This window comes from Babylonia areolata, chromosome 18, assembly GCF_041734735.1.
Source record: "Babylonia areolata isolate BAREFJ2019XMU chromosome 18, ASM4173473v1, whole genome shotgun sequence".
NCBI classification, from domain to species: Eukaryota; Metazoa; Mollusca; class Gastropoda; order Neogastropoda; family Buccinidae; genus Babylonia; species Babylonia areolata.
The window spans coordinates 60,086,290-60,100,595 of record NC_134893.1 but is presented as its reverse complement, the minus strand read 5'-3'; the positions used below and the strand labels follow the sequence as shown (position 1 = coordinate 60,100,595).

Sequence of the window (14,306 nt, the reverse complement as noted above, 5' to 3'; positions counted from 1 at the left end):
TAAGAATTTGGGTTGTTGGCTAAAGTTGTTTCCCTTCGATTGGGCACGCACGCACGCACACATACGGACGCAAACACACACACGCACACACACACACGCTCAATCGAGACTGTCCCTCTCCCATTCTTCTCCACCTCCATGGTCTGTGTGTGTGTGTGTGTGTGTGTCTGTAGCCTTCTCTAAATACCTCTCTGGGAAACAAATTTTGACTATTTATTCAAGCCTGCAAAGATATTCTTGACATGTATGATTATAATACGAAAACCAAAACCCCTCCTATGGACAAACATTTGATGTTTAAACGAACACCTTTGTCCATACAGACATAAGAATGGCAACACGATTTCATGACAGAAAAACAACAAAACAAACTGAAAAGAAATACCAACCAAACTAAAACAACAATGGGCAACACCACATCATGACAAATTACTTTGAATAAACACGCGAGTATGGGTGTCAGGAAAAGAAGAAGAAAGGGAAGAAAGGGAAAAAAATGTATTGAGGAAGGAAATATCTGGATAAAAGAAAGAAAATCCCCAGGGAAAGAAACAGAAAGATAGAAAATACACAGGAAAAGAAATTCTCTGTTCAAGCGCAACATCATCACGGCACAAGAGCCCTCTTTCCTCTTCTCTGCTTCCTCTCTCTGGGGAGGAAAACGACACCGGCATTACCAGAACAAGGCAGTGCACCCGTTACGGGAAACCTCACCCTGGACAGAAAGCAGCAGCAGAACTGTGACTTCCTCCCTTTGAGGAAGTGAAAAAGTAAACAAAAAGAACAAGAGAGGCAAGGTCTTCAAGTCTCACTTGTGATACGTACTGTAATAATAGGGGAAAAAACCCCATAAACTTAAAAGCAGATAATCTGGCAAAAAGAAACTCTAATACCACTTTGACTTTTGACCGATAGATTTACAAAGCATTGATGTTCTGGCCAAAACAAATCACAATATGGACACTAAGCTGATTAAAAACTGGGCGGAAAAACCAAAGTTCTATAATGCTTTTACATTTTTTCCTCATTTGGTCATATGGTGACCTTGACCCCCCTTTTTTTACCAACAGCAGTGAATGTACCAAGTTTGCTGAAGATTATATAGAAGACATCCTCTCTTTTAAGCAGTGACATTTCCCATCAATATCATGTGGCAGGTTGCGACCTTGACCTTGTATCTCTAATTTTAAATTTCAGGGATCATGCTGTACGTATAACCAGTCACAAGACCACGTTTGATTAGAATTGGATGTAAGATAGGTCTTTGTCAAGCCTTTTCCATTTTGCCAAATAACGACCTTGAGCTTTAACCTTTCATCCTGGTTATTATATCATCATTAAGGGAATGACCTTATTGGTCTTATTCATACCTACCACCCTGTCGCCTTGATCCGTATGCAGCTTCTCGTAGCCGATAAAAATGTTAGCACAAGTTTACACAAGTGAGTCAAAAACTGAAACAAAAACCATACAAAGTTATTACAAGAAACCTCATCCATGAACAGTTCACACCATGGATGAGCATATTACTTACACAAGGGCTCCCAACTTTGGAAATGAATAACAATGATAGATTCAAGAGCCCCTACAGTTGGACATGCATAAGAAAACCTCACAAATTCAAAAGTTCGTACAAATGGAAACAAAAAAATCCATGACAAATACAGGGTCTCCTACCTTTTCACAAGCGAGACAAATTAAACACCATCGACACAGGAGCCCTCCCCTTTGAATAAGCCAAACAAAGTCTCTGAAATAAACGAAGCCCAATGATATTTAGATGAGTATAACCAACGCCACCAACAGTCTCCATTCAGATCAACAGATAAGTATGGATAAGTATCACTATTTCAAGAGCCCCCTTCATTTCTGTCAGCAGAACAACATAATTATCAATTATGTTTCAAGGGATTTCACCTTCGTACAAAAACGAAGGAAAAATTTATTTGGCGCTGGACTTCTGATCCAGTGTTCACCAGTGATCGATGTTCAAGGGAAAGGGACGTTACTCCGATTTTCCTCATTCCACCAAGGTGTGAATGGGTACCACCTAACTTCGGTTGCGGAAGGTTTGAACAGAAGGGAGAGGATAGGGCCCCGCCTTCCTCTGCCGAGCCCGAGACACCGTGGATATGAATTCACTGCCCCGATGACCGTAGAAGGCTATGAGACCTTTTTAACATTAGGAAAAAGAAAAAAAAGAAAAAGAAAACAAGACCCTTGTCCCCAAATATAACAACACCAAACAAAAACAAAAGCAGCTACACCCCAAAAAAGAAAAGAAAAAAACAAAAAAAAAACAAAAACAAAAAAAACCCAACCCTGGCTGTCGTTTCATAAGCTGCGCCCCTACCTCTGGATAAGCATAGCGAGCATGCAGCTTCCACAGTCGGGACTCCGGACGCCAGTTATTAACGCTGGGCGCCCCCACGCCGGTTTTCGAGGTGTCCGTCAGCTTGTAGCGGGTGCCCGCCGCCGTCACCCCCACCAGGATCTTGTTGGCCGGTATACCCTCAGAGATGTAGTAGTGCACCGTCCAGTTCTGACAATGGAAGACATCGATAATTGGGGATTTTGTTCTTGCTTAGAGAAACGTTCGTTTTTATCAGTCTCCGTTTCTGTCGTGGTCACCAACACCACAACTTCATCACCATCATAATCGTCGTCATCAATGCCGCCATTGCCATCATCATCACAATAGTCGTCATCATTATAATTGCCACCATAACCATACTACACCTATCATTCACAAATCACGGTAATTCACATCAACACAACGAAAGACCATGCCACTGAAGCGGCCATTGGATGGATAAAGAAACAGAAAACCATGGTAACTGTTTTGCAAGGAACATATTAATACCACTTATACTGCTAACATTGGTAAAAAGCGAATCAACGTAAGGAAACGAATCATGAATTACAAACAAACAAACATGACGAAAATAAACACACACACACACACACACACACACACACACACACACAGAGAGAGAGAGAGAGAGAGAGAGAAAACACTGAACACTGGAAGGTTTAATGACATTAGCTGTACAGCTCTAGTACCAACAATAATGGTGAAAACAAAGTAGGACAGGAACGATAGGAAAAACGACAACAACAAAAAGCAAGCAAACAAACAAAAACCACTCAAGAGATACCGATCTGGAGTCAAGTACCAATGAGAAATAAGAGATACTTGGACGCTTATACTTTTCTGTTATTTGCTTAAAAGGGCCAACTGACATAGTCCTGTTTCTGTCATGTGACTCCAAATTTTTAACAACATAAAGAAATACAGTGTAAATTATCATATAACAAGTATTTTAGTATGTAACATGGGCATGAGAGATAGAGAGCGATGCGAAAGACAGAGACAGGGAGAGGGAGACAGAGACAGACAAAGACAGACAGAGATACAGAGAACTCCAACTCAAATAATTTCACTGAGGTTTTCTTCACGATGCCCTCACAGCAAAAAAGAAAGAAAGAAAAAAGATCAAACGGAGTAGAAAGAAAAAGAAATACAAGAAAATGAAGAAGGAGATGGAGGGAAAGGCAACAACAATAAAAGAAAGAAAGAAAGAAAAACACCATCAACTTGATGAGATCATAATCCTAACTCAAGAGATTGAGAAACAAATAAAGTGATCATTTCAAAAGAACAACTTAGAACCCCCCGCACCCCCCCCCCCCAACCACCTCCCACAAAAAACAAATATATACATGTCTTTGAAAAGTATCAATGTATAGAACTGTAATTAATGTCTTAAAAAAAATCAGTAAAAAAAATGAAAACCAAAACCAAAATATATAAACCAAAAAAAAAAAACAGAAAAGGGGAGCTCAAAAAGTACTTAAAAAGCAAAACAGAAATCAAAAGAATAATAATGCACTTCCGATGAATAGGGAGAGAGAGGAGGGGGGGGGGGGGGGAGACAGAAAGACGGAAAGGCAGAGGATGAGGGAAAGGGATCAGGTGGGAAGAAAACGGAAGAGACGGATAAGAATACAGAGGGACAAAATGAGACAGACAGATAGATGAAGAGAGATAGAAAGAGACAGACAGACAGATAGACAGACAGACAGACAGACAGAGACTGAGAGACAGTGAGGATAGAAGGACAGACAGTGGCGGAGATGGAGGCATAACTACCACGCTGAGCTCCTGGTTGATGCTTGGGGTGGACTTTCTGGAGTAAAGAGGACTGTCAAAGCCAGTTGCGAAGTTCCATGACCCGTGATAGTCATAAGTCATCAGGTTGGCTAGGTCCAAGTACCTGCACACACACACACACACTCACACACGCACGCACACACACACACACACACACACACACACACACACACACACACACGCAAACTCATACGTGCTCGTGCACATAATTATCATGATAATGATATTGATATCAATATATGATAAGACTGCTACTACTACTACTACTAATAGTATTATGATTATGATTTGTATTTTGTATTTTTTAAAATTTTTTTATCACAACAGATTTCTCTGTGTGAAATTCGGGCTGCTCTCCCCCAGGGGCAGCGTGTCGCTACACTACAGCGCCACCCATTTTTTTTGTGTATGTTTTCCTGCGTGCAGTTTTATTTGTTTTTCCTATCCTCTTGACTGTGCTGTTGACGTACAGTGTACATCATGAAATGTCGCTCACCAACGCTGTATTGACGTACGCCGTACGTCATGTTACAACGTTTTATGTTTCGAGTCCTGTACTGCAGAAAATACAGTCTGCTAACCATTAAACTAGCTCCCCTGAGAGCTCTTCATCTCCTGGGTTCCATGAGGTAAATATATTCACCTCACTGTCATATTTATGGCGAAAGTTTTGCAAGTTTGTACGAAGCTCAAGTTGTGTTTGCAAAGCCATGGCTGAACGCAGACAAACCCCAACACTTGCACAAGTATTATGAAAGAAATATTTCACGATGCAAATAGTAGAGATGAAGACTGTGGACTGAATGAGACAGAACTGCATGAAGTTGATGCCGAAGATGCCGATTTTGACATGGACGGGGGTGGGAGGTGGGGTTGCTTGACGAAAATGAACACAGACAAGCTCAGCTGATTCAAGATGCAGTTGGGTGTTTACGAGGTTTATTTTCTCGGCATAGGCTATTGCAAAAGGTACTAGCAGTGAAGGGGATTGAAGTGGATTTTTCTACAGAATTTTGCCAGGAACAACCCTTTTGTTGACGTGGGTTCTTTTACGCACACTAAGTGCGTGCTGCACACGGGACCTCCGTTTATCGTCTCATCCGAATGACTAGCGTCCAGACCACCACTCAAGGTCTAGTGGAGGAGGAGAACATATCGGCGGCTGAGCCGTGATTCGAACCAGCGGGCTCAGATTCTGTCGCTTCCTAAGCGGACGCGTTACCTCTAGGCCATCACTCCTTGATGGTGATACTATTACTAGTACTGCTGCTGCTGTTGCCACTGCTATTATACTTACTACAAGTGATAACAACGATAACAACAACAACAATAATAATGGTACTAGTAATGATAATAACGACAACAATGATGGCGACGACGACGATGAAAAAAACGACAATACTTAGAAGATACACAAAAAAAATGACAATCCCGAAAACGTATATGGCTGCCTACACGGCGGGGTAAAATGTCATGAAGTAATGGCCCACTTTTATCTAAACGAATGAATCTGGCATCTTATGCCCACAAAAGTATACAAATACAACAACCAAATAACAAACAATAATGATAATAGCAGCAGTAGCGTCAGTTTCAGTTTCTCATGGAGAAGTCACTGCGCTCGGACAAATCCATATAAGCTACATCACATCTGCTAGGCAGATGCCGACCAGCGACATAACCCAACGCAAAATTCTGTTGTTAAGAGGAAAACACTAATGTTGTCATGAGTTCTTTTTCAATGCGCCAAGTGCGTGCTGCACACGAGAACTCGGTTTATCGTCTCATTTTGAATGAGAAGATGTTCAGTTCAATTTTCCAGCCAAACTTTGGAGAAAGTATAGGATTCGAACCCAGACACTCACGGACACTGTACTGGTAGTCTATTGGCAAATAAGCGTCCTAGCCATTCTGACACCCTCCCGTCAATAGCAGTAGTATCAGCAGTTGCGGAAGGATCATCAGCATGCAACAGATTCCAGTCAGTCTAGTGACGTATTAATTTTCGATTTTTTTTAAAATCACAAAATCAAAACCCATAACGTAGGAAGGAACAGGAGAAAGGGTAGTAAAAAGCTCAGTACCTTTGGACATAATTCTGACGACAAAATATTATGATGGGTACCAACAGGCCCAACTATCAAATGAGTGAAGTAGACACCTTGTGAGCTAACTGTCACTTGTAGTGCCGCTGACATGTTACCTGACGGTAAAATGTTACCTGGTACAGGTGGGATAAACAAGGGTACCCACTTGGCGAGGGCTTTCACATCGTAGCCGGAATCGATGTTATGTCTTCCAGCTGCCAATGCCGCTGTCAGTATCAGACGTTCTCCATTGGTCCGGTTAGCCTCAAAAGCAGTATGGAGCGCCTGAACACCACAGCATTTCACACTGATCTTCATCGCCTCACGCTTGTAACAATGACTGTAACTGTCAGTAACTATTTGAAAATACAACAAACTTATGTTCATGTAACTTTCAAAACCCCGAAATCACAATGGTGTGGGTTTCATAATGCAGCGTTCAAAAACAGTCAATCTAAGAGGCGGTTTTATTTCAATACCATTCCCACCCTCCAATATTCCCGAGCAGCTTTGATTGAAGTCCTCTTTTGATACGCGCTCTGCAGATCTCATGTACAATCACTTCAGCAACTACTACGATTGCAGCTACTATTTCATCGATGTTTACAATATTTTGTACTGTGAGCTAGAATAAAGGGTCACATTATAAGATTTGCTAGATCTTGATTTATGCTTTGCACCTTTATCTGTCAATTACTATTATCCATATATCTAATATCAACCTATCTGTGTGTGTGTGTGTGTGTGTGTGTGTGTGTGTGTGTGTGTGTGTGTGTGCGCGCGCGTGTATGTTTGTTTCTATGTATGTGGATGATTCTGTTTTGTAATGCATAAATGTGTGCATTCTTTTTGAACACTTGCGGTTTTCACTTAACCATATTGACTGGATGAATGCATCAGTGTACTTTCTTTTCTTTTTCAGTATTCGTTTCATTTCTTTTCTTACTTTCTTCCCTTTTCTTCTTTCCTTGCTTCATTCCTTTTGTTTGTCTGTTCATTACCCAACATCATTTTCGTGTTGTTCACCCGTATCCCGGTCTTTTCTTCACACATCTGTTTAAAACAGTTGTCATTTTTGTGTGAAGGTCGTGACAGGGTGCGGTGGTCAACGACGATCAGAGGAAAGTGCAGCTCTCTTCCCACAACTCTTCCCTACCCTTCTGTTGATGGAGGGCGGTGGAGGGTGCGGAAGGAGGGTGGGAAGGGTGTGAGGCTGGAGGGTTGGTGTTCTGTCGTTGGGGACAGGGGTGTTTTCTTTGCGTGCGTGTATGCACTTGGAAAGACGTCTGAGCAAAAAACCGATGTTATATCTTGTTACAAACTTGACTCATATGCCCGGTAATGTCATTTTGCCCATGGCAATAAAGTAAAGGCCAAAGAATCGGACTGAACAATACTTGTATGTCTTTCTTTATGAGAATGCTGACATCTGTCTATACCCAGCATCCATCACTCTATCTACATTTTCTGATGAAATCATTTATCATTTTTATATATGAACGTACCGGATGTCATATTCATAAGTAAAAGTAAGGAGAATAATAAGGAGAAGTAAGATGGCATACGTTTACAAAATTAATGTGTGTGAAAGGATTTACTCGACATGGACTGGCCTTTCACACTAGGACCTTGTCTGATTCAGAAAGGTCTATGGAGAAGGGACTTAAAAGCTAACATTTGCTGGGCCTTCTGAAATTGACAAATTCGGAAACAAGTGCTGTTATACAGAAGAAAACAAAAAACAAAAAGAAAAGAAAGGCACAAAGAAAAAGATAGGAAGAAGAAAGACAGTCATCACCATTTTTCTGAAAATTACTGTCTTTTATAGTAATTTTGCAAAATTAAGTGTGGTTATCCATGTTTACCTTTAGAATACGAACAAACGTAGCTTTGGTTCCATGATGGGGGAATTCCCAGTCAATGTCCAAACCATCGAAGCCCCATCTTCGGAGAAATTGCACGGTGGTCTGTGTGAATGTTTGCAAAGTACTTTGGTCCTTGTTGACGGAGGTAAATTGGCTTTCTTGGGCATACTCTCCTCCAACGGAAAGGATCGTTTTTAAATGCTTGTAGGTTTTCTTCAATTCGTTGAATGTAACGAACCTATAACACAAGGAGATAGAATGCGAGTTTTGTTTTTTTAAGACTTCAGCAAAACGTTAATCTGGTAACCAACGAACAGCAAAGAGTGGCAACTCTCTCCACACACAAGGTACACAACTTCAAGGCAATGCTGCTCACGCCACCAAATCAGCCAGCACACAGGTAAACAAAAGGTACATTGGAACAAACCCATACCCCCCCCACGCCCCCCACACACCCCCCAAAAAAAAGGAAGCCCCGGGCTTGCTCATATACCGATCATTTGACATGCGCACAGCAGCAATGACAGAAGAAATGTGCAAACACAAATTAGCTTTCATTCAAGACTGGCATAGCCTCTTCAATCCTGAACAAGCCACACAGAACACACGGACAATACAGAACAAACACATGGTTGCCCTGGTGGTTTTTTCAACCTGAAATAAATGAACAATGGGCCAGGAGATCAAATAACCAACAGACTGGCAACTCTCTCCACACACAAGGTACACAACTTCAAGCCAATGCTGCTCACGCCACTACTTCAGCCAACACAATTCAGCTGTTAGTCAGGTAAATATGATATTCTTCATCATTTCCAGAAGCATTCATTATCTCCAAGAGAATATATATTTGAGGATTTCAAGGTCAATTCACCGACTGTGACAGACAAATGAATGGATGAACAGACAAACCAATAGACAGACAGGGGATGGGCAGCCGGACAGACAAACATCTGTTTGCCCACAGACACAAAGACCAGAGCGAAAAAAACGAATACTGACAGAATATAAATAAAACATCAGTTCCGCCCTCCCTGTCTCTCTGCCTGTTTTCTTCTCTCTTTTTTTCTGTCTCCTTCATGCCTTTTCTACCACCCTCTCCTCTCTTTTTCCTCTTCCTTTATCCCTCTTTCTTTTTATTTCCCCATCTGTCTCTGGAATCCCTTTCATAATCACCCCACCCTTCTTTAATAACATTTCCCGTTACCGTCATAAGCCCCTCCCCTAACCCTATCAACCAATCATCGGAAATTTACAATCAATCGGCTTTCGCTTCTTAAAAGTCAGACTGTACACTTGCTGCTGTGGTGTATGCCCCCTCCCCCCTCCTCTTCCCCATTCCCTCATGATTCCTTTCATACCCCATTTACTCCAAACGCTGTTTCATTTCGATCCCTCGTCCCCCTCCCTTAATCTTCTCTCCCTGTCGCCCCTTCTCACCGTCCCCTCTTTCCCTTGGAGGGTAAGTCCTGTGTGGGATCAGTTGGCACGATTCGCGCTTGGTTCGGGTCAATTTTGGCAAAAGCGTAGATGAGATGAGTGCAGACATATGGGTCAATGTGTTCCACATCGAAGCGAGTGAAGGGCGAAGTCCTCCCGTAGGCCCAGTTGACGAAGTAACATGACCTGAGGAAATCCCGGCCTGTGCAAACAGACAGTTTTTTTTCTCTTTTTTTTTTTTGCCCCATGTATTGACGGTTATATTTCTCATACTAATGAAACATCAGCATCATCAGTATTTTGTACAGTTCATACATATCACTGTATATGAAGTGCACCATTAAGTACTACAGCAACAGTTAATTTGCAAGGGTGTTTCTACTTTATTACATAATAATTAATAGATAACTAAATATTAAAAAAAAAGAAATATGAAAAAAAGGACCATGATTAAATAAGTAAACAAATAAATAAATGGACATGAAAAAATGAAATAGAACAGATTTAACACCCCACCCTAGCATATATATGTATATATTTGATATCTTGAATTATACCGATTTTATAAAAATGCACTTTTCCATGAAATTTCTGTTTCCAATTTCTCACACCATTTTGGACAAGAATTTGGAAGTCTGTTGTTTGATGTAAGAATGTCATAGAATTATCTAGTTCCTTTTGGAACCGAATATATTATTTTCAACACACTGGGAGTGTCATGTGTAAAGTTGTCTGGCATACTCAACTTTGTGTGTTGTATGTATTTTGTGACAGATATTTTGCAGCTATTAACTGCAATAAAATGTACATTCATTCCATATTTCCTGTTAAACTCGTCTCTTATAAGGAAAGTCCCATCACTAGCACTTATCAAAAAAATGTACAATACAGTAAATACCTTTAACAATCCAATGTTTGTAATTTATCATGTTAACTTTAATTTTCATATTATCATTAAGGAACATTGGTTCTGAAGGTACCTCTGTTTGTGAACGTGGCTTTGTATGACTACCAAACTGACTCTAGGCCTTAAACGTATGTTTCAAAAAAGAAAAGAAAAAAAATTATATATGTATATATATAGTATACATATATATGCGGAGTGATGGTCTAGAGGTAACGCGTCCGCCTATGAAGCGAGAGAATCTGAGCGCGCTGGTTCGAACACGGCTCAGCCGCTGATATTCTCCCCCCCTCCACTAGATCTTGAATGGTGGTCTGGACGCTAGTCATTCGGATGAGACGATAAACCGAGGTCCCGTGTGCAGCATGCACTTAGCGCACGTAAAAGAACCCACGTCAACAAAAGGGTTGTTCCTGGCAAAATTCTTAGGAAAAATCCACTTCGATAGGAAAAATAAAAATGCATGCAGGAAAAAATACAAAACAAGAGAGGCAAGGCCTTCAAGACTCACTTGTGATATACTTTAAAAAAAATCTAATCGTTAAAATGTGTTCTGTATTTGTTATTATAAAGCTTTGGGTTAAAAGAAAAAGAAAAAAAAAGTCCTAACGGCAGATTCGAACCCCGCGTGTCCGGGTGAGAAGAAACTGTCTTACCCATTACACTATCGTGGCTCCTTAACTGACATTCAAAAATATAATATCTAAACATGCTTTTTTAAAGGGTGATAAATCGATTGTGGTATTCACAGTGAGAACGCTGTTTAAATCATATTATTCTGGTGTGTCTTGGGCATTCAAAAAATCTCTAAGGGCAATTAAAAATTCTTTTTAAGTCCGCGGTAAAGGAGACGTGGCTATCGCCGCAATTACACTGCAACACTTAGCCGTTTTCTCTGGATCTATATAGATGTACAAGTTTAGTTACACCCGGTTGACACGGTCGATTCAATTTCTCTTTTATGTTCATTCTAGTTTTATAGTTTTAAAGTTGATATGAAAATTGAGTATTTGGTTAAACTAATAACATGTAGAGCCAAGTACAAGTACTTCTAAACGTCGTATGAAGTGAAAAGGACTTCATTTTGAGAAAAGTCAAGACTGGAATTTTTTACGTTTCATCAATTCAAGGGTATTAACTCTCATGGTTTATTATTTTTAACTGTGAATTCCGATATATTTTGTTGATATTTTTATGGCAGTTTGGGGCATAATCCAGTAAGTGATGAGGCGTTCACAAATCTTTCTCTGAATAAATATTTAACGGTCTCCTTCTCCAACGTTCCATCACATGTTATCATGTATTGTCCATTGAATGTAGGTTTGAACGGGCAGGTCAACAACTTGAAACAAAATGGCGTTGTTCGCGTTCGCAAAGAACATGAGCACGCGCTTTGAATATGTATAAATATGTGTACGCAATTGATTTGTGCCCATGACCTTCAAGGCTCAGCCAATAGATCTATAAAGTCCACTCGTCGTATTGGTTTTAGTATTTTCCGATAAAGACCGCTTGGGCAAATGAACATAGTGAAAGCCCTGTACACAGAGTAAAACACACAAGCTTTTTATGTATTGAGTATAATTTCAAAATGTAATTTTTAAGATGAGAAAGATCAGTTTAAAGCAAATTAAGCCCCCTAGCATTAATTACAGATTAATTTCCCCTTTTTACTATCTTCACCAAAGACATGCAAAATAAATATAACTTCCATGCTTAGCAAAAGAAGTTCCTGTTTGAACAACAACAAAAAATGATAAAAATGACTGCTCTTGTTGTTGTGTCAGAATATCATATCAAAGTGTCAAGTTTTGAGAATAAAAATATAAATATAACAGTAAATTAAGTTTACACAAGTGAGTCAAAAATGGGTGGCGCTGTAGTGTAGCAATGCACTCTCTCTGGGGAGAGCAGCCCGAATTTCACACAGAGAAATCTGTTGTGATAAAAAGAAATACAAATATATATATATATATATATATATATATATATATGTGTGTGTGTGTGTGTGTGTGTGTGTGTGTGTTCATGTACACACACACACACACACACACACACATATATATATATATGTGTAGAGAGAGAGAGAAACAATAACAACAACGAACAGCTAATATGAAGATATGATAATTTGATTGCACTGAATGCATATAGAGGAAAATAAACAGAATTAACATGCACTATAACCATAAGATGAATCAATCTCTCCCCCTCTCTCTCTCTCTCCAAATCAAAAGAGTTAAGCAGAAGATAAAAACCCACTGGCTGACAAAAGAAAAACAAAATGAAATATGTCAAAGAGATTACTTGTTAAAAAAATGGCCTCCGCAGAGATCTAAAAACAACAACAACAACAAAAAAACGAACAAGGAAAAAAAGTGACATCTCTCATACGAGCCGAGAAAAAGAAATATTTTCTTAATCTAATTAATAAAAAGAAAGACAGCAAAACAATTTGGAAAGCTATTCATAGGCTGACAAATAAAAATAATCATTCTGTTTCAAATTCGACTATTATACATTTCAACTGATACATTCTACTTTCACTGCAGTGGCAAATCAAATGATCCAGAATGATATATCAATCGACAATAAGCTAGAAGAGGTGCAGAAGTACTGTCAGGGAAACAATATCCACTCAGAACTAGACATTGGTGCTACAAATGTTCAAAGCGTTTTCACATCTCTTAGACAACTAAAACAGCCAGCCAGCCGTGGAACCGACGGAAGAATTTTAAGATTGTCAGCACCAGTAATTACTTTAAGTGATCCCTGTCTTGATAAAAACTGTTTCCATAGTGCTCTTAAAGAATAAAAAAAAATCATACCTTATATAAATCAGGACACAATGCTGATCCATCTAATTATAAACCCATTTCGATTTTATCGGTACTTTCAAAGTCACTGGAACAACACATTAATAAGTGCCCTCTCTCTCATTTAAACAAATATGATCTTATACACTTAAACCAATCAGGATTCAGAAAATAATCAATCTTCTTACACAGCTCTTACAAATTTAATAGATAAATGGTATCCAAATATAAACATTAAACAATTTGCTGGCGTTCTTTTTGTAGATTTCGCAAAAGCTTTTGATGTTAATAATCATTACCTCCTCCTTAAGAAACAATCACATTGCAGATTGTCATACTGCCCATTGTTACTAATTTCATACTTTCTTTCAAACAGATAATAAATAGTATATTTCAATACAGAAACGTCTATTTTTCTTTTCAACAAATTTGGTGTCCCACAAGGTTCAGTCCTTGGCCCTCTATTATTTTCCATATACATAAATGATCTACCTTCATTAAAACACACTGCTAAATGTTAGATACAAGTGATATTAATGCTCACCAGGTTTATCTTACAACGCAAGAAAACATTAACCTTCTTGTTAACTAGACTGAATTTAACCATATGGCTCTTCTTTCTAATAAAATCAAATTTACGATGATAACCACTGGGCAAAAACGTCAAAAACTAATTGAAAATTTACCTGTCTTTTACACTGCTGACCTAAAAATTCAAGAAGTTGCTAATCACAATGTTCTGGGAATAACAATCGACAATAACACATACACTGTGTAACCAAAACAATTGCTTCGAGGTTATATAAGTTGAAAACAATGAAAATTTCCTTTCCAAACACGCTAGAAAATTATTCTTATAAATTCAATCCAATATTGACTACGCTTCCACTCTTTGGGATTCAGCAAGCAATAATTTACTAAATCCATTGATTAGCATCCACAAAAGAGCCGAAAAAACTAACTATTGACAAATCTTTAACACTGACAGAAACTGATTACAAACAAATAGGTATCCTTCCA

At 39.2% G+C, this 14,306-nt stretch overlaps 1 protein-coding gene across 1 annotated transcript in view; it reads right to left on the bottom strand.

Moving 5' to 3' along the window:
• LOC143292300 (chitinase-3-like protein 2) overlaps positions 1-14,306 on the bottom strand; it is a 32,849-nt gene that overhangs the window by 5,222 nt on the left and 13,321 nt on the right. The window contains exons 2-6 of the mRNA XM_076602488.1: positions 9,567-9,768; positions 8,127-8,364; positions 6,428-6,546; positions 4,154-4,277; positions 2,189-2,542 (exon numbers count right to left, since the gene is read on the bottom strand). Coding sequence (XP_076458603.1) covers positions 2,189-2,542; positions 4,154-4,277; positions 6,428-6,546; positions 8,127-8,364; positions 9,567-9,768 — 1,037 coding nt within the window. The remainder of the gene's footprint in view (positions 1-2,188; positions 2,543-4,153; positions 4,278-6,427; positions 6,547-8,126; positions 8,365-9,566; positions 9,769-14,306) is intronic.